Source organism: Exophiala oligosperma (assembly GCF_000835515.1).
Source record: "Exophiala oligosperma strain CBS 72588 unplaced genomic scaffold supercont1.2, whole genome shotgun sequence".
In the NCBI taxonomy this organism is placed as follows: Eukaryota; Fungi; Ascomycota; class Eurotiomycetes; order Chaetothyriales; family Herpotrichiellaceae; genus Exophiala; species Exophiala oligosperma.
The window spans coordinates 2,764,385-2,783,076 of NW_015622819.1; the positions used below are offsets into that span (position 1 = coordinate 2,764,385).

Sequence of the window (18,692 nt, forward strand, 5' to 3'; positions counted from 1 at the left end):
ACAGAAATTTACCAGCAACCCGAGGCGTTTGGATTTCTATTAATGCTTCATACGATTTGTTGGGAGTTTTGAATATTGCTGCGTAGGCCAAAGGCTTGACAGTGAAACGATATGACTGCAGCATAACCTCATTTCAAGTGACAGCATTCTTGAAGTTCCCCACGAGGCACTGACCATGTCGACCTACTCTCGAGAAAACTCGAGGGACCGTGCTGAGTCTCGGATAGTGAAGCATCAACATTCGTTCTCCGAGTCTGGCAGGAGCTCCGTGCCCATGTAAGTGCCTTCGTCGCTTCTAACAACAAAGTAAACACAATACTCACAGGCAACAGGTGGGACAGCTCAGATCCAGACCGAGCACCTCCTCCATTACCATTGAATCCTGGAGGGCCAGGAAGCCCAATCACTCGATCTAACACATCGAAACGTATTGATGAAGCCGCTGCCTTGATCACTGCGAAGGCGCGAGAGAATGCACCTAGCTCTTACACAAGCAACCCTCCACCTACATGCATCTCACCTGACAGAAACATCATGCGAGCACAGAACCGACGAATGCAGAGCATCCAGAGTCCCAGCATCAACCGACTAAGCGATTCACTGGAGAGAAGATCGCCAGAAAAGGGCCTGCGGACTGCTAGATTTGTGGACTTCGACGATCTACACAGCAACAGATCACCGGAACGTCCTCACAGATCAGAAACACCTACACCTAGTGAAAGAAAACCAAGAGACTTCGAAAATACACCACCAGGGTCAAATATGCTTGCGCTACAAAGCGCGAGGAATAGGCAGGACCAGGCGCCGCTTGGGGATATCACAAATGGCGTATCTCCTCCCATCGCGAATTTCTCGTTCGACTCTCTATCTTCACAAATATTGAGCCTGACGAGTATTGTGACCAATGTCCAAAAGGAAATGTCAAGCTTGAACAAGCGGAGCAAGGACAACTATACCGACTTGATGGGCTTGAAGGAGGCAGCAACGTCCCGAGATGAGGACATTCGAAAGAGTCTTCGGGAACTTGTTGCTGGCCTGGAAACGAAGCTCAGTAGTCTAGACACTCGACTCCTTTCTGCACCAGAATCCAGTCGCCCAAATTCGACGATGGGAGGACTTTACTTGGACGACAAGGCCCATAATACTACAACGCCTCGCAAGAGCTTTGGACTTCCACGTATTGGGAGCCCAACGAGTTTCTCGTCCCAACTAGAGCGGGAAATGAGTGCTTCTCCCTCAATTGCATGCGTGGATGGTGCTGCGAGCATCGCTCTCCTGGAAAAGGTCCTTCGAGAAATGGCCACTCGCGAAGGCCAGGATAACATCATGGGTACGTTGGAAGCGGTCAAGTCTCAATTCACCAAGAAATCACAATCAATGGTGTCTACACACACCACGGTCGACCCTAACATGATGTCAAAGTTGGAGGATATCTTGATCACCATGAAAGAAATGAAAGCAGAGTCAGGCTCTCGGGCATTGATTCGCCCCAATGGCAATGACAATGCTAAGCGGACTTCTCACCTGGATGCATTTCTCGAAGACGCGGCGATTACCAAGTCGAAGCCTACCTATGAAGGAAGAGCATCATTTCCCGGATCTGACAATCTCACGGAAGAAGTTGCGAAGACTCTGAAGAGTGTAAAGCAGTCAATGGCACATAATGGTGGTCTTACCAACGAAGTCAAAGTACTGGTTCGCGAACTTCGAGGCGAAGTGCTTGGAATGGGTCGCGAGATCGGAAGGAAGTTGGAGCAATCGACTACGACCAAAGCGAGTGGCCCTGATGCCCACGCGGCAATCCAGGATGAGATTGCTATGACAGTGAGACAGGGCTTAGCGGAGCTCAAAGAACACATGCATCAAATCGTTCAGGAAAACAGAGGCAGGTCGATGGAAGTTGCTCGTTCGTCAAGTGATCAGCAAGAGGTTGTTCGTGCTGTACGCGAAGTTCTGGCTGAAATGCCGCAAACAGCCCAACAGTCTGTAAGAGATCCAGCCGCTGAAAGGGAGGACTTACTGGTGGCAGTGAGAGAAGCCTGGGAGGACTGCAAGCCCGAGATTGCTCTGGAGCATTTTGGCTTGGAGCGAGACGAGATACTCGAGTGCCTCAAAGAAGGCTTGAAATCCTACCAGCCTCAACAATCAACAGTCAAAGACGCCGGCGTTACATATGAAGAAGTGGTTCAGGCTGTTCAGAAAGCGCTTTCAGATTACCAACCACCAAGTCTTCCCACCCCTGTTGGTATCTCCCAAGACGATGTCTACTCGGCCGTGCGACAATGTCTGGACAGGTTTGAGTGGCAAAATGTACATCCACCACAGTCCCTCGATGCCGGGCTGACAAGGGACGATGTGACTGGCGCCGTTGAAGAGGCTCTGGCTCGACAAGATGTAGTCACCCGAGACTTTGTGGCCGAAAGTCTGAAACATGGTCATTCCCACCCAGAGGCGGTCGCAAAGGAGATCGAATTCAATAGGGAAGACCTGTTCGACGCTATCAGAGCTTGCCTGGAGGGCGATCAGAATCCTCTGGGTGGCATGGGCGAAAAGGTTATTGAAGCCATGCACGAATTCCTGGGAAGCATGAAGACCGAATTTCAGCAATACTCAGCTGCGAGTGGGAAGGACACCGAGCAAGTACTGGATGCTTTGAAAGATGGTCTCGAAGATCTACGAGCAGACATCGAAAGTTACGTCGACCGTGCTGCAGATGTCACTGGTAAAGATGAGATCATCGACACGGTGAAAGCCGGATTTGCTGCGATGCAGGCCGATATCGACAAAGGCTTTGCGACTCGCTCAGGGGCAGCGCCAAATACCCCTGAGCTACTGGACGCCATGGAAAAGGAGTTCGAGCATCTTCGCGATACGATCAACAAAAGCATGGCCAGAAATGAATCCATGTCGGACAAGGACGAAATACTTGATGCTATCAGAGATATTTCGGATGACCGACAGTCGTCGCTGAGCGGAAACACTGAGGACATTACCCGTCTAGTGAAGGAGGAGTTGGAACATATGCGGACCACTCTTGCCAGCACTCTGATTAGAAACGGGTCGTCTTTGGACCGCGACGAAGTTCTGGATGCCATCCGTGAAGGACTGGAAGCATCTCGCTCTGGACATAGAATGGACGGATCCGAAAGCATTCTCTCCAATACAAGCGAGCTGTTGGACGCCTTCCAGGATGGAGTAGATGGCATCCGAGCAGACATCCAGAAATTGAATGATCGACCTATCGATCTGAGTGCCAGCGAGGACGTTTTGGATGCTTTGAAAGCGGCCGTCGAAGGCATTCGCGCAGATATTTCAAGCCTCCACGACAAAGAAAAGGAGGGATCCGAATCGGGAACCTCCAGGGGTCAAGAAATGGTCATCCACGATCAAAACCGTATCTCGACAGAAATTGAAGGTTTGAAAGTCATGATCACCCAGTTGCGGATCAAAGTCGAGGCACTGGACGGTCTGGGAGCTACAGCTGTTGCCCCTGAGACACGATTACACAAGGACGATATGAACGAGCTCCAAGATGCCATCCAGCAGGTTGGTGAAACCATCGATCAGAACAGGGTTGAGGAAGTCCACGTTCATAAGGACGACCTGGATGGCCTTTACACTGCAATCAACGAGGTCAATAAGTCCGTGAATTCTGTTCGAGAAATCCCCTTGCCAGAAGTCATCATGCCTGAGAATGCCGCTTCAAAGGACGATACCGATGCCATCGAGACGCTGCTTCGAAACATCAAGGCCAGACTAGATGAAGTCCTTTCCCCAGAATCGGAACCCTTAGCGAAATCGAGTCAGCTGGATGCAGTCGAATTCGGCCTCAAAGATCTCAAAGAGGCCGTTGAAGAGTGTACCCAACGTTCTGGCGAGCAGACTCACAAGGAAGATTTCACCATCATCGAGCTTATGCTCAAGGATGTGCAAGGCAACATTGAAGACTTTAAATCGAAGCTGGACGGGGTTAATCGCGATGACGGATCCATCAGCAAAACCGATGTCGAGGTCATCGAGACCTTGTGTATGGATATCAAGAGCCAGATGGAAGCCATCAAACTTCCCAGCCTAGAGTGGTTGCCCACCAAGGAAGATCTTAGTGATGTCAAAAACGACATCAAGTCATTCCGCGAACAGTTTGAGGCCGACAATGGGTTGACCGCTCAAGCTTTTGAGGCAAGAAAAATTGAGCATGGCGGGTTAGCCACCAAAATCGACGACGTCAAGGGTGTCATTGGAGACCTCCGGGAAGAGTTGATGACGAAGGTCGAAGGCAGTGCAGAAGGCATCGTCGAGCTGAACAGAGTGCTTGGAATGCATCATGATGACATGAGTAAATACGCTACTTCTTCAAGCATTACAGAGATGTCTGAGATGATCAAGACCGAACTCGATCGTCACATGGATCACCATGCGAACATCAAGTCCGAGATGGAGGAACGCGACGCCACATTGTTCAACAAGCACGAGGAAACAGGAACTGACATCAAAACGGCTATCGAAGAGAAATTCAATGAACTCATGACGAAATACGACGACGCTCAGCAAGCCAACGAGATCAAGCTGACTGCTCTTGATGATCGTGACAGCGCCCATCTAGAGGCTACGAAAGGCACAAAGGCCGTGGCAAACGAGTTGAAGTTGTTGATAGACACTCTGGGTTCTACTGTCACTGAAACTTGTGAGCGTGTGTCCGAAGACTCAAAGACGGTCTTTACGTCCATCGAGGATTCCAATTCAAAATTGGATAACCTTCACAGTTCAAACGCCTTCGAGCACGGAGTAACGCGAGAAGAGGTCGCCAAAACACTGGCTGCCGTGACGAGATTGGAGGGATCGGTGGGGGAGAACCAGCCCGCAGTGCTGGCGGCCATCCAAGAAGTCCTGGGCATGGTCAGCCAACACTATGAGCATTCGCAACAGCAGAGTGAGAGCTTTACCCGTGCCACTGAAGAGATAAAGTCTGGCGTGGACTCGATTCCCGCAGCCATCCCCCCTCTATTGCCCGCTTTACCAGCCGCGCCAGCAAGTCCAGAAGTGTCCAGAGATGTGGCGGCTCATGAGAAGTACGACGATAGCGAAGTGCATGACAAGCTTGACACCCTTCTCTCACACGCAGCTTTGGCCAAAGAAGTGTTTGCCGGCATCGAGAACCGACAAAACGATACCCGGGACTCTTTGGCAGGGCTTTCAAAACTTGAAAAGCTCGACGATATCCATGCCCAGGTGCTGGCTACAGCCGCAGAGATTGCTAGTATGGTCACCACCCAGGCCAGGCTCATGGGTGAACATCATGAGTCAAAGGCGGCTGAGGCTACTGAGGCAGCCATTGCGCTGGAAAAGCGGACAGCTCAAAAGGAGAAGGTCGAAGCTGATATCGTCGCTCTCAACCAAGAAAAGAACGAGCTTGTTGAAGCCATGGCGAGTCTCAAGCGTGAACAAGAGGAGCTGAGTGGACAGACCAAGAGATTGAACCGGGAAGTGGCCAAGCTTGAGACGGCACTTCAACTCCGACAAGAAGAAGTGCGCCAAATGAACATTCAAGCTGAAACTGTGGAACGCCGCATTCTGGATGGGCTTGTCAACCAGGCGAGATCTATCCATCCCACAAGGTCCAAGAAAGCCAGGAGGGTCAATCCGGCCGAGAGAGACGCGTCGATGAGCCTCAAACGTGTTCCTAGTAATGCTACGACCGTCACTGCCAAAACCTCCGTCAAGGATGGAAGTTCAGCGATGGGCAGTGCCGTTGGCATGGCTTTAAAGAAGAGAGCACCGTTAGCGTCGAACTCCCGAGCCTCTACCACTCCCAGGACTTCTGCAGTTGACCGTCGCATCCTGAGTACTAGTCATGTCACGGGCAACCGCGGACGCAATACTCCTGACATGGCGTTGATGCTCGCTCCAGCACCGAAGCCGACTACGGGCTTGGTCAGCTTGAAGCGAAGCCAATCGGTGAAAAGCAATCCCAGCAGCTATGCAAATGGTCGAAAGGCGAGCTGGAATGGTGTTACTTCCGAACTCGCAGACAAAGAGAACTTCAGTCTTGAGCACAGTGAAAGCGAGGATGATTCCCACAGCGATGCAAGCACTGAAAGGAGGACCAGCCTGGGCACCAGTTACATGTATACTGACAGTATGACTTCTGGAACTGGCAGTTCGTTGAGCGGACACAGTCGGCTGTCAACTGGCAGTAGCATTGTTGGTACCGTCAATGGTCAGACTGACAGCATTGCAGAAGAAGATGAGGAGCAAGAGGCGGACTCGACTGCCATGGTTTTACACGAAGCCGGACATGTCAACTCAGGGCAGGACAACTCGATGGCTATGACAACATTTGATGGTCTTGAGACTCCCAATATCGTGGCAGAAGCCTTGTCTGATCTTCAGCCTCCACCCATTGTGACAGCAGAGGGATTCAAGTACCATCATGGTAGTGACAGTGGACTAGGTACCGAGCCTCTTACAGCAGGGACGGAGGAGAGAATCGGCGAAGCACAAGAGTATTTCCAAATGACTGCGCAGGAAACACAGTCATGAGCACAGTATGGGAAATAGTATGCATTGAATTGAGATGATGGGTGGTGTTTGGGTGTTTGGTTTCGTTGACCTGGCTGGAGTATTGGATTGTTGTGATTTGAGCGTTTAGCGGGAGCGACAGGGTTGATGGTGATTGAATTATGGTCTTAGTACAACAGCAGGTACGACTGAATCATGTGGATAGTCGAGTACTCAGTATGATCACGAATTTCATTGTATTATCTCTGGTGTTGATGCCTTCATATTCGATACCGTACCGACGATACTCATACGCCTGGGATGACCTCGTGCTAGTGCCAACAAGTGCCTAAATTTGTGGATTTCGGTCGCACCCGTAGTGAGATTGGATAGGCTTATTAGGCTTGTAAGGCTGCAAAGCCTCAGGCTTCCAATAGGCATCAGTGATAGGCGTCAAGAAGCCCCCCCCGGTCCCTTATTGGTGCTACTGGGGGGGCTGGAGGCTCACCGGACCAGGATGTTTCCCCAACAATTCGCGCCTCGGTTGCTGCGTCATCTTGTCGCAGTTGTTCAGCTGCGTTTGACCTCCAACTTCGTGACCATCGAGGCTGTTGACCTGCGCACACGACCACCACCTGAAGGCCTCTTTCCTATCGCCAACTAATCCCACGCCCTTTGGCGGCACCTCGCTCTACCTGATCAACCGGCCTCGATCGAATCACGAACAATTCTATCGACGACACTCCTACGAGTAGCATTCACCCCAGCAAGTTCTTCGAGGGACTGTCACAGAGCACTACCCAAAGTCAACGTAGCAATAACTTAATAAGAAGAAGATAGAAGAGGAGGAATTGGGCCTGTACCCATTCAGGGAGAGGATAAAATGCTCGACCCTCTACCGCCTCCGCCACCATGGCTTGTGGCTCTGGCGAAGCCGTACTCGGACGCCCTCAACCTTCCGACATTTGCCTATCACATCCACGAGGTTCTGTTTGCGTTTGTATTGTACCAAGTCACTCAAAGTGTGATCTCTCCAGTGCTGAGCAATATTCTGTTCCCGAACATTTACCCGAAATTGAACAGGCGCACGAGGATCAATTGGGATGTGCATGTTGTGAGTCTGGTGCAGAGTTGTTTGATCAATGGCCTTGCCCTGTGGGTGATGAGCGTGGAGTAAGTGAGGTCGCCTTTCCTAACCAAGAGAGTCAGCAGGAGGCCGCTCGCTGACAGTCTGTTCAATAGTGAAGAGCGTAGGGAGATGGGGAAAGATCGCGGCGGCAAGGGTGCCGTGGAAAGAATTTACGGATACACAGGTGCCAGTGGCTTGATTCAGGCTTTCGCTACCGGCTACTTTGTGTGGGATATCGTGGTCAGTACGCGATACTTGAAAATCTTTGGGATTGGCATATGGATGCATGCCGTGACGGCTTTGGCTGTGTTCAGTTTGGGTTTTGTAAGTATACCACGCTACGTCGTTTCCCGGTCTATATACTTTGTCCACTTGCTGATTTGGTGGATCCCGATAGCGACCATTCTGCAACTACTACGGCCCGGTATTCATTCTCTACGAATTGTCGTCTCCATTCTTGAACATCCACTGGTTCTGCGACAAGCTTAACATGACAGGGTCCAAGTTGCAATGGTACAACGGCATGCTGCTACTCGGCATGTTTTTCTCGTGTCGGTTGATATGGGGCACCTACCAGTCTCTCCGAGTGTATCAAGATGTATGGCATGCGATGCATTTGAACGCAAAAGGCCAAACACCATTCATTCGCGAACTAGCCGAGTCCAGTGTTCCAGGCCACTCGATCTTCGTGCCGAGGGACGGACAGATGTGCGCTGGCGATGTGTCTTGTATACGAGCACAGAGTGAAGTGATGAAGTTCACAGGACCAGATACATCGGCGGTCCCCATCTGGCTCGCTGGTGTGTATCTGGTGAGCAACCTTGTTTTGAACAGTTTGAATTTCTATTGGTTTGCGAAAATGATCGAAACCGTCCGAAAGAGGTTCCAAGGCAAGCCACATGATGAGTTTGCGAATGAACGAGATAAGCGACCGCAGAGAAAGACTAGTATGGTGGAGCAGATGGCCACCGAGTTGGACAAAGAGACACTGTCTGGACCAACGGATGACGAGGATGAAGAGAAAGAGCAGGTTTCCGGCACAAGTACGGCTGTACTTGTAGACGGACAAGTCAAGAAGAGATGAGCACGATGCTCAAGTGGGGGCTCCGACAGACCTCGATGGAGAGTACAACTGTCAATGCGGTAGAAGGGTTTTCATTAATTGGGACTGATTTGAGAACGGTAGGCTGTGAATGAGCGAGGTGTATAGGTATTCTTAGAAGTTGAAGTTTTGTTTCCTTGGCGAGCCAACACACTCCATTAGAAACTCCTTACTCATGAATCATACGTATCCTTCTTCAAGACACTCAAGCCTTGTCGCAATCGTTGTAATATCTATTGGTGGCAGTGACATCGCGAGGCTGAGAAATGAAGGGCAGGCGACAAGGCTGAGTGATGATCAATCCATCTTATCTAATCTTGTTTACCCCCCTTAAGGCGGTTGCCCAATCGACGGCCTGCGCTCAATTCAAGCCCAAAACATCCGGACTTTCGATTTCTGACCTGCTCGTAGGCGACGACGGGTGCTTCTTTTCTGCTGCAGCACACACTCGCTCTATTCGTGAATTAGACAGTCACTTTTTCTTGATCCCTTTTACTCCGTAACGTGTGCAGAAAAGCACTGTAAAAACCGTTGTGGACAAATTCACAGTGACAATTTGCTGAACCACCTTTGACCGACTTGTTCTAACCTACAGACAGAGATATATTCTATGCCCTTGGTTCCAGTTTCCGGTTCCCGCTAAAAGGAATAGCAAAACCGTTTCGACCTGCCTGGTCGCATCCTTTGTGCATAGTCCCGAACAAGACACCTTAGGGCACCTCGACTGGCATGCGACGACAAATCATTGCTTCAGGTCCCTAGTCTTGACGGCATATCCATAACCGCGTCGGATCCCTTGTCTTGACCACAAAGCATCACCAACAATTCTCGCTGAAGAGAGTCGCATGCTCGATTGACTGCGCAAGTAAAGAAGATTAAAAAGAACAAAGGGGAATAAGATGGCCTTCCTCTTCGGCTCAAGAGGACGACAGAAACACCCTGCTGAGATTGCGAGGGGTTTGAAAGAGTTGCTAGGCAAGTTGGGTGAAGGGTCGAAGGGAGGGAATGGGAGTGCCAATGATGCAAACGCAAAGGTATGAGGCACCTTTATGTATATCCTAAGATGAATCGCCGCGAAGATGAGGCTCAAAAAGGGGAGTCAGACATGGCTGACCGTACACGTTCCCACGATAATAGGTCGAAGAAGAAGTCGGCAAGCATATGAACCAGATGAAGTTGATCGTACAGGGGACTCCTGGTAAGCACTTCTCACCCCCCCGAGATCAAGTATATCAGAATCCATATTGACAGGTGTGTATCTACAGAAGTAGAATGTTCCCCCGATCAAGTCCATCAACTGGTGACCTGCATCATCCAAGAAGACATCCTATACGAACTCGCCCGCTCAATCCGATTATTACCGTTCGAAGCCCGCAAAGACGCCCAGATCATATTCTCACACATCTTGCGATGGCGGCCGAACGGGACACCACCCACCACAGAGCCGTCGGCGATATCATACCTCGTCGTGCAACGGCCGGAGATCATCGTGGAGCTCTGCCGGGGCTACGAGTATCCTCAATCTGCAATGGCTTGCGGCACGATACTGCGACAAGCCTTGCAGTACGACACCATCGCCGCCGTCATTTTGTACGATGAATCACAGCCTAATGTCGAGGGAGCAAGGGCAGTGCAACTTAAAGAGGTCGACGTTACGAGAAAACAGACCGGAAACGGTGTGTTTTGGAAGTTCTTTAGCTGGATCAACAGAGGAAGTTTCGAAGTCAGTGCGGATGCATTTACGACATTCAGAGTAAGTTCTTCTGTTTCTGTTGAATGCCCATCTTCTTTTTTTCAAGGCCACCGAGTGCTTATTTCTTGGTGTGCATAGGAACTCTTGACCAAACACAAATCGATCGTCTCTCAATACCTGGCCACGAATTACGACCTCTTTTTCAAAACCCATTACAACCCCACCCTCCTACTATCACAGTCATATGTCACCAAACGCCAGTCGATAAAGTTGCTGGGCGAGTTGCTCCTGGACCGTGCGAATTATGTCATCATGACACAGTACGTCGCGAGCGGCGACAACCTCAAACTCACAATGAACCTGCTCAAGGACGACCGGAAGATGGTCCAATACGAGGCCTTTCACGTGTTCAAGGTCTTTGTGGCCAATCCTAACAAGAGTGACGACGTGAGGCGGATACTTGTGAAGAACCGGGGGAGGTTGTTGAAGTTCTTGCCCACCTTTCTGGAAGGCCGTACCGACGACGACCAATTTCTGGACGAGAAAAGTTTCCTGCTGAGACAGATTGAGATGTTGCCGGACGTTGAAGGGGCGGATCAACCTGCGGTGAACGGGGGAGAGGGCGGCGGGTTGAGGGTAGGCGCATAAGATGCTTGATCCCGGGCCTTTTCTGTAACTTGGGCACCGTACAAATGGTAATTATACCTACCCCGACATTTGCCTTGTTGTGGTGGCGGCGGCGGTGGTGGTGAGAGGCCAGTGAGAGAGAGTGTGTGGGTTTGCTGCATTGCATTCCTGATCTGGTAGATGGTGAGTGCTGTACTGGTGTTTTATTCTCAAGGGAGGGCAAAGTCGAGAGGGGGGGTTTTTTGGGTTCAGAACCTCGACCAGCTTTTCATGGTAGCCATGATGACGAATGCGTACGAAGCAACGAGAATGCCTTTGTCTTTTCTATTTTCAATGTACAAATCTATAAAGAGATCGCCGTTGTCCTTGTGAAATACAAATATTGTGTACTTGGGCCCAAACAAACCGTCCCCAAATGGAAGCTAGACTAGAGTTTAGGAACTCCATCATCGTAATCGTGGTCTGCCTCGGTCTTCGCATTCGCAATCGCAATCGACCGCTCACCAAACAACAGGCCCGGTTTCCTCGTGGCCAGGTCGACAATCATCTCCCCGAACGCACTATTTCCCCAGGCGTACCACGTCCTCAGAAACTTGGTCGAGTCGTTGACGTCGACGCCCTCGTGGACGAGACCGAGGCCGGCGCTCGATGTCTTCAGGGTTCCCAGACACCTGCGGATTTCCGCGTCGTCGTCGCTCGTCAGGATTTGCACGATCGTGCCCACGGGCCACATGGTTTTGAGGTCGATGTGGGGGCTGCCCTGGCCCTCGAGCGCGGCGCCGACGACGTAGTACGGGTTCCCGTCGCGGGAGAGCACCATGGCTCGCGTGGCCCGGTACAGGGGGTCCGAGGCGTCGATGAACCCCAGGTACGGCAGGGACAGGAGCGACGGCGGGCTCGCGTCGTCCATGAAAACTCGCGACCCGTATCCGTCGACCTCGTAGGCCAGCACTTTGCCGTACAACGGGTGGGGGAAGACGGCGTGCTCGTAGATGCCCTGCGTGATCGACTGGCTGAACGCGGCGCACTGCACGGACACTTCGGGCGCAATCGAAGAGAGAACGTCGGCGGTGCGGGAGAGTTCGACGGCCATGAAGGCGTTGGCGGGGACGTGGAAGGGGAAAATGGTCGCGTCGTCACTGGCGCGGAAGGAGGAGCGGATCAGGCCTGTTGACTTGACGGGGTTGCCTGTGCCGACTGCGTGAAAAGAGTGAGCTTTCGAAGTCTTCAAGTATTACGGAGTATATGTAGTACTATCAGGTTGGTACTTACGGTTGGGAGGTTGATCGGGACCATTGTATACCGACGTCATGCTCGTCGATGCGGGACGCTGGAAGGAATATGCTTGCGTGTCGAGATTGCCTTGCTCGTCGAACGTGGATTGTGACTGTTCGCGCAGCACTTGCAGGATGGCGGTCAGTGCTGCGATCCAAGACTCGTCGATGATTGACGTGTCGGCCGTCTCGTGGACGTATGTGTTTGAGATCCGAAGGAACGAGGCGATGCTGTCCAGTGACCATTTCCCTTCAAATGAGAGGTCGGGGTCGAGGGGTGGATTGACGATGTCTGCACCCATATCGATGACATGGTCGGCCACCGGTTTCATCCCACTCTCCTTGGGAGGTTGGAAGGAATTGGCGTATGGTGCTTTGGCGATCCACCTTGTATGCAGAGTGATGACACCCTGCCACAACTTTCGTATTGACCCGTCGGTGCGAAGCAATGACTTGTAAGCTTGAATCTGCCATAGGTTATCGCGGAGCCAGGCAGCATCCCTGTGTAGACGGGGGAGTCATTAGTATATCATCAGACCACGTGGTCGGCTGGGAAAGGGATGAGGGGGGTTGTTCCGCTCGTACATATCTCCGGCAATGATAAATGATTGGCAAGTATCATCGGAATGGTTAAACCACTTCACTGTCGTGTCGAGGGTGTTTGGAAAGCAATTCTCAAACATTCGTGCAAGATCCTTGTCTTGCATCTGGGAAGTCATGTCCTCGATAAGGCTCTCCACCCCCGTAGAGTGGTATGTTCTTCGTTCCTTGACTGGCCTCTGGTATGGCAATTTGAGAGGTCCTCGGAAACGGTGAGTTCAGCAGCCCATCAGGTTCCAAGAGGTGACATACCATTGGAATATGGAGGGTGTAATTGCCCTGCATACTCAGTATATGCCGTCGCCATGGTGTCGACCAGGTGTTTATCTCGATACCAAAGTAGATGAACGATGAGGTCGGAGTCGAGCAAGTGAAGCGTTGGAGGTTGACTTTCTTCCTAATGAGTCTCGACTGCGCTTTCAGTGTGAAGCATACTATTCTCTAGTGATGGGAACCTCCGAGGTTCCGTTCGTCGCTAATTAGGGACCACGCGGTTGGTAATTGTTTGGTGGGCAAAGCGCGATCGAAGTACCGCGGAGTCAGGAGTAGAACTCCGCGATGGAATCGCTGAGACTTCGCGGATCGCTTCCCGAAAAGGCACAAACAATATTTGTCTGTCCCCGGGAGTCGCAATATGCAGCCACAGCTCCACGGAGTCCTCGAGAAAATCGGCAGAAGTCTTGCATCCCGGTATAATTAATCAGCTGTTGTCAATCAACAGTTCTGAACCACGAAGTTCTCGGCTAGGTGAAATCTGCTCTTTGCATCTGTGGGATGGACATGCCAGTCCGACTACTCTGTTCGGGGCTGAAGGCCACCAAACCTGTCAGGTGCTCCTTCAGAAGATCATGCAGGTAAGAAAGCGAAGGCCCTAGGTGTCCACTCGGTGCCAGAGAATTAGTTGCCAGTGTCAAAGAGTTGAAGAGGTGCGCTGGGATGGCATCAGCTAGTGCAGGCTCTTTGATGGCGCGAGCAGCTGCCATAGTAAAAGCAAATATACTGAGCGTGGTCAACGAAATTGCACCTCGGTCGGCAAGAACACGAATCAGAGGTACTCACCTTGCCAGCAATGTCCATTTATTTACGATGCAATGCTGAAGACAGACAGTCGCACTGATCAGAAAGTCGTGGTAGGCATCGAAGAATTTCTGACATCCCAGGTCAAGGTCGCTCTCGCGTCTACCAGTCTGAATGACTTTGTAAATCGCTGGCCAGTAAATCGAAGTCATGCAGGAATAGTATTGAGTCCTTAGGAACAACACCAAACCTCTGTGGTCTCGAGCTTCGCCTTCAGTACCACGGGGGAATTTGAGGGCTGATGGCAGGTGGTGGTACCATTCATCAAGTTGATAGTTCAATTCGGAAGCGACGATGGGCGCGTAAACGAGCTCGCCACGAGATGTTCCACGGATCGCTGACGGAGCACGATGAGAAATCCGTCGCATGGCAATCTCGGCAAGAAAATATGCGTCAACGTCTCCCGGATTTGCGGTCTGGCTCCCGTCGGGGTGGGCTTGGAATGGTGACTGGGGAGAGGTACTCCATGAATCCCGGACTTTTGGCAGCATGGTGGACTCGTCCAAATTCCATACGCCAGTGTCAATGAGTTCCAATTGAACACATAGTTCACTTCAGTCAATCAGTGAGAAGGAAATACGGACACGACAGATCCTCCTACCTCTCAATGAGCAGGATCGCCCAAAAAGCACGTCTCAAAGTCTCGGAATCCGCCTCGGTGACATGATGTCGATTGCTGTCGCTTGTCAGAACGAGATATAGGCACGTTGGATACACAACGTACACTGTGAGCAGACTTTGTGCCTTTAGCGACGCGATGGCGTTATATTCGAATGCTTCAAGGGGACTGCAAAGACAGCAATAGTATACTGCAATGTACACAAGAGCTTCAACAGCCAGTACACTGCAGTCAGCCACGGTGCGAGCAACCATGTTTAGCGCCATTTCGGCATACATGGCATGCTTCTCCTGCCCGTCATGCGAGGAGAAAAGCCCGAGAGCAGCAACAATCAGCGCCAAACATGATTCCGACGAAGGTTTGAGGTCACCATCCATCACGGAAGCGTAGACATCCTGATATTGAGGATCCAAGATTGGGTACCACGGATGAATCTCTTCAAAGAAGGTGTTCAATGCACTATGTCCAGTCAGCAGCTAATTGACCTCAGAGGAGCTTCTAAGCCGCACTTGATCGCCCGATGCTGTTGGAGGAGAAAATGCCTGCCGTTCTCACCTAGCGTTTTGCTTCCTGCAAGCCTCTCCAATTTTGATAAGTGTGTAGCCAAGTCATTCTCTACGCCAACTAAATGCATGAAAGACTTGTTACGGATGACCATGACGGGAAACCCAGTTGAGTCTGAAACGAAAGGCGACTGGGAATGAGCTCCTTCAAGCAGCGGCACAATTGTCGCTGGGGTACTCGTGTAAGTGGCATGTGGTGAGAGAAGCGCATCTACATCTCGGTGTACGGCAGCAGGTCTCCTCTGGGCAGCCAGAAGTTGTTCGATGTTCCCTAGGCGTTCTTTGATCGTAGTTATCTCACTCTCGAGTCTGGCCCCTTAGTCAAGTCCTGATTTCATGTAGACCAGGTACTCACTTTGTCGGAGGAGGCTCTGCAACCTTGCGATATTCGCATACTGAGTTACTCTTCTGTGGCCGGATTTAGCCTGTTGTACAGTGAGGTCTTTCTGCGATTGCATACCTGGCAAAACGAGCAAGCTGGGCGCTTTCCATCGCATTTCGTTCTCCTCGCTCGACATACCTCGCATGCAATGATTCCTCGGCGTCGAGGATTGGCGTGTTTGTCATCCGAAATGTCTGTCACTCGTCTTCGACGCTTTGGTCCTCGTGACTCTGGAGACTCATTCAAAGATTCCTGGTCCCGCTCATGTCCTTCGACATCGTCTGCCATGGTTTAATCTGGTGAAAATATACCACCGCGGAGTTGGGAAACAGAAGGCCGAATGGAGGCACCACGACTCTGAAATGTTCCAGAACATATGTACTCCGTGCAAGGAGAGCAATTAAACTAATATGGACGACTTGAGATAGCGCCACAAATCAGAAGCACAGTGAGACGCAGGATAGTGTGCTCCATCGTGGAGATCCCTTCAAGGAATTAGCCGAGGCGCGTGCGGAGGTCATATGTGTTTCCCGACACCCTGGGATGCCTATGACAGGGCTTGGGGAGGTGTGGTTTTTGGTCGACACGCCTGAGCCGAGATTGTTGGAGAAACCGAGGGATCTTTGCACCTGACGATTTGACAGCATGATCAGAAGCAGTCCAAACTAGACGTCCCACGACTGAGTGGGAATCGATGCCAGTCTCCAAGATATTGCGATGTAACGTGACTATTTGTCCTTCATCACGAGATACAAAGCAATTTTTGAGGTTCCAAAAGGTGGGCACGTGAATCGCCAAGCCACTAACCGTTCTAGGTCTATCAATGTTCTTCGAGCCTGCAATGTAAAGCAACTACACACTGATGAATGTTCATCGATTCAAGCCTCTTCTACGGAGCTGTTGAGGATTTGATCGTGGGAGAAAAGCCATGCGCCATCACTTTGATGCTCTGGATCCTTAATAGACCCTTTTATCTGCTAACAATTTTCTCTTCGCTTCGAAAGAGGATCAAGCTTGTCTTCGCGGAGTCAGACCCCCAACTCCGCGACAAGATCCAATGTCACTAACATCAAGCTCCATATGAACGAGCTCATCAGTGGTTGATTGTATTCTGACCCGCTACACACTCTACCGACGACATGGATTCTTCCCCAGGTCTCCAGACTTTCTCCAATGTATATATACATGCAGGTCTGCGCTGATCTCAGGCAATGGGAAGATTCGCTCTTCGAGTCTTGCCCAATAGTGCTTGCGGAAAAGCTGGTCGCCTCGAATCAACATGAGAAAATATAATTTGTACTGTTCCATCTTTGCCACGACGGGATCGCTCATCTATGGCTATGACTCGGGCATCATCAGTACTACCCTTGGACAGAAGACCTTTCCTGCCTACTTCAATTACCCATCCGACAACTTGACAGGCGCTATCGTGTCGACATACTCTGGAGGTCAGGGTATCGGTAACCTTGTTGGAGGCTATTTGGGCGACAAGTTGGGCAGAAAGAAGACTATATGGCTTGCATCAACCCTGGCCCTGATCGGTGCCATTCTCCAGACCGCTGCAGTCAACATACCCATGTTCTTGGTGGGCCGAATTCTTGCGGGATTCGCCATAGGTTTGGTCTACGCTGTCGCCTCAATCTACAACGCTGAAATAGCGCCTCCGAAAATTCGCGGTGTCATGGTTGCTATGCAAACACTGCTTATCGCCAGTGGTTATTCCCTGTCAAACTGGGTCGGGGTCTTTGGCTCCTTCGCCAAGGGCAACGCTTCCTGGAGAATCCCTTTGGGAATCCAATGTGTTCCTGCGGTCGTGCTGATTGTCGGGCTGTATTGGCTGCCGGAGTCACCGAGATGGCTTCTGCAAAACGGACGAGAAGCGGAGGCACATGCAGTTGTGAAGAAGCTTCACGGGGACGAATCAGGCGACAGCACATTTGCAGACAGGGAATTCAACCAGATGAAGCAACAGATCGAATACGAACGAGAAGTTAGCATCAAATCGTGGACTCAACTGTTCACCAAGCCATCCAATCGCCGCCGTCTGATCCTGGGCATCTTGCTTCAAGTCTTCCTCCAAACTACCGGTGTTAATGGTATGGCCTCTTCCGCCAAAACCCCTTTGATGTTGTGTTTATGCTGACATTGACAAAGTCGTCAACTATTATCAGACTCAGATATTTGGGAGCATCGGTATCAAAGGACGGGATGTGTTGTGGACCTCGGCTGGATTTGGTAGGTGTCTTTGGCCGCTTATTTGATGCATGGCATTTCAGCACATGCCTCTTCAATACCTTGCAATGCCAATATGGTGTAAAGACAATAATTCTGACACGATCACAGGCCTGGTCGGTGTTATATCGACGGCTATCTGTCTCACCTATATCGACAAGACGGGAAGAAAGAAGCCACTTGCTTGGGTTTCAGTTGGTCTGACGATTGACATGATTCTCCTGATGGTGTTTTCGAAGTACTATGCCAACAGCGACAATAAAGTCGGCCAGGGATTCACGATTGCATGGATCTTTGTCTTCTCCTTCATATTCTCGCTCGGGTAAGATCTACCTCGCTTTCTGCTGCTCTCTAGATTACTCACAAGCTGTTAGTTATAACCCAATCCAATTGGTCTACATTGCCGAAATCTTTCCGACTGCCTTGCGGTCCCGGGCTACTGCCAGTGAGACTAGCCATTCCGAAGTTGTGACTTCTATGCTTACAGGTTTCAATAGTTTGCGCTTTCATGGGCACAGGCACTGGCCTACTTTTTAATCAACTGTCACCCAAAGCATTTGCTCACATTGGATGGCGCTACTATGCGGTTTTCGTTGTCTGCGATGCTATTGCTGCTTTATCATTCTTTACCATATTCCCGTGAGTGCTAGTGCCGAACGACTCCTCTGTTGTGAGTTGTAACACTGACCAGGCTGACTCCAGTGAAACGAAAGGCAAGACGTTGGAAGAAATTGCAGAGGTCTTCGGCGACGACGTTGCTTTCACAGAATACGTCGGTGCCCCTGGGGATGCAGTGGCTCAAAAACACGCTGGTCTCGAAGAGGCAGAGGCTGACCAGATCGAGCACCGCTCCATCGGGGAGAAATGACGAGATCACAACCGTTTCCAGAGTACGC

At 50.9% G+C, this 18,692-nt stretch overlaps 5 protein-coding genes across 6 annotated transcripts; 3 read left to right on the forward strand and 2 right to left on the reverse strand.

Moving 5' to 3' along the window:
* The first annotated feature begins 164 nt into the window (after positions 1-164).
* Positions 165-6,751, forward strand: PV06_02415 (uncharacterized protein). Its single transcript, XM_016403096.1, has 2 exons — positions 165-276; positions 333-6,751. Exons 1-2 carry the CDS (start codon positions 176-178, stop codon positions 6,538-6,540), a joined length of 6,309 nt encoding a protein of 2,102 aa, XP_016266993.1. The 5' UTR covers positions 165-175; the 3' UTR covers positions 6,541-6,751.
* Positions 6,752-7,093: 342 nt separating this feature from the next.
* PV06_02416 (uncharacterized protein) lies at positions 7,094-8,886 on the forward strand. The gene is made up of 3 exons (XM_016403097.1): positions 7,094-7,671; positions 7,741-7,951; positions 8,025-8,886. The coding sequence occupies exons 1-3, from the start codon at positions 7,382-7,384 to the stop codon at positions 8,709-8,711; spliced, it is 1,188 nt and encodes a 395-aa protein (XP_016266994.1). The 5' UTR covers positions 7,094-7,381; the 3' UTR covers positions 8,712-8,886.
* A 257-nt stretch (positions 8,887-9,143) lies between these two features.
* On the forward strand, positions 9,144-11,287 carry PV06_02417. 2 transcript variants are annotated; one of them, XM_016403099.1, is made up of 5 exons: positions 9,144-9,277; positions 9,329-9,763; positions 9,867-9,927; positions 9,995-10,482; positions 10,561-11,287. In XM_016403099.1, exons 2-5 carry the CDS (start codon positions 9,629-9,631, stop codon positions 11,068-11,070), a joined length of 1,194 nt encoding a protein of 397 aa, XP_016266996.1. In that variant the 5' UTR covers positions 9,144-9,277; positions 9,329-9,628; the 3' UTR covers positions 11,071-11,287. The 2 variants fall into 2 exon arrangements, with proteins under 2 accessions (XP_016266996.1, XP_016266995.1); XM_016403098.1 differs by having other exon boundaries at positions 9,144-9,763.
* Positions 11,288-11,476: 189 nt separating this feature from the next.
* On the reverse strand, positions 11,477-13,230 carry PV06_02418 (uncharacterized protein; the record flags this gene model as incomplete). The annotated part of the gene is made up of 4 exons (XM_016403100.1): positions 11,477-12,246; positions 12,322-12,824; positions 12,909-13,125; positions 13,176-13,230. The coding sequence occupies 4 exons, from the start codon at positions 13,228-13,230 to the stop codon at positions 11,477-11,479; spliced, it is 1,545 nt and encodes a 514-aa protein (XP_016266997.1).
* Positions 13,231-13,666: 436 nt separating this feature from the next.
* PV06_02419 (uncharacterized protein) lies at positions 13,667-15,852 on the reverse strand (the record flags this gene model as incomplete). Its single annotated transcript, XM_016403101.1, has 7 exons — positions 13,667-13,922; positions 13,983-14,552; positions 14,602-14,676; positions 14,725-15,078; positions 15,129-15,491; positions 15,538-15,590; positions 15,643-15,852. The coding sequence occupies 7 exons, from the start codon at positions 15,850-15,852 to the stop codon at positions 13,667-13,669; spliced, it is 1,881 nt and encodes a 626-aa protein (XP_016266998.1).
* Between the last annotated feature and the right edge of the window lie 2,840 nt (positions 15,853-18,692).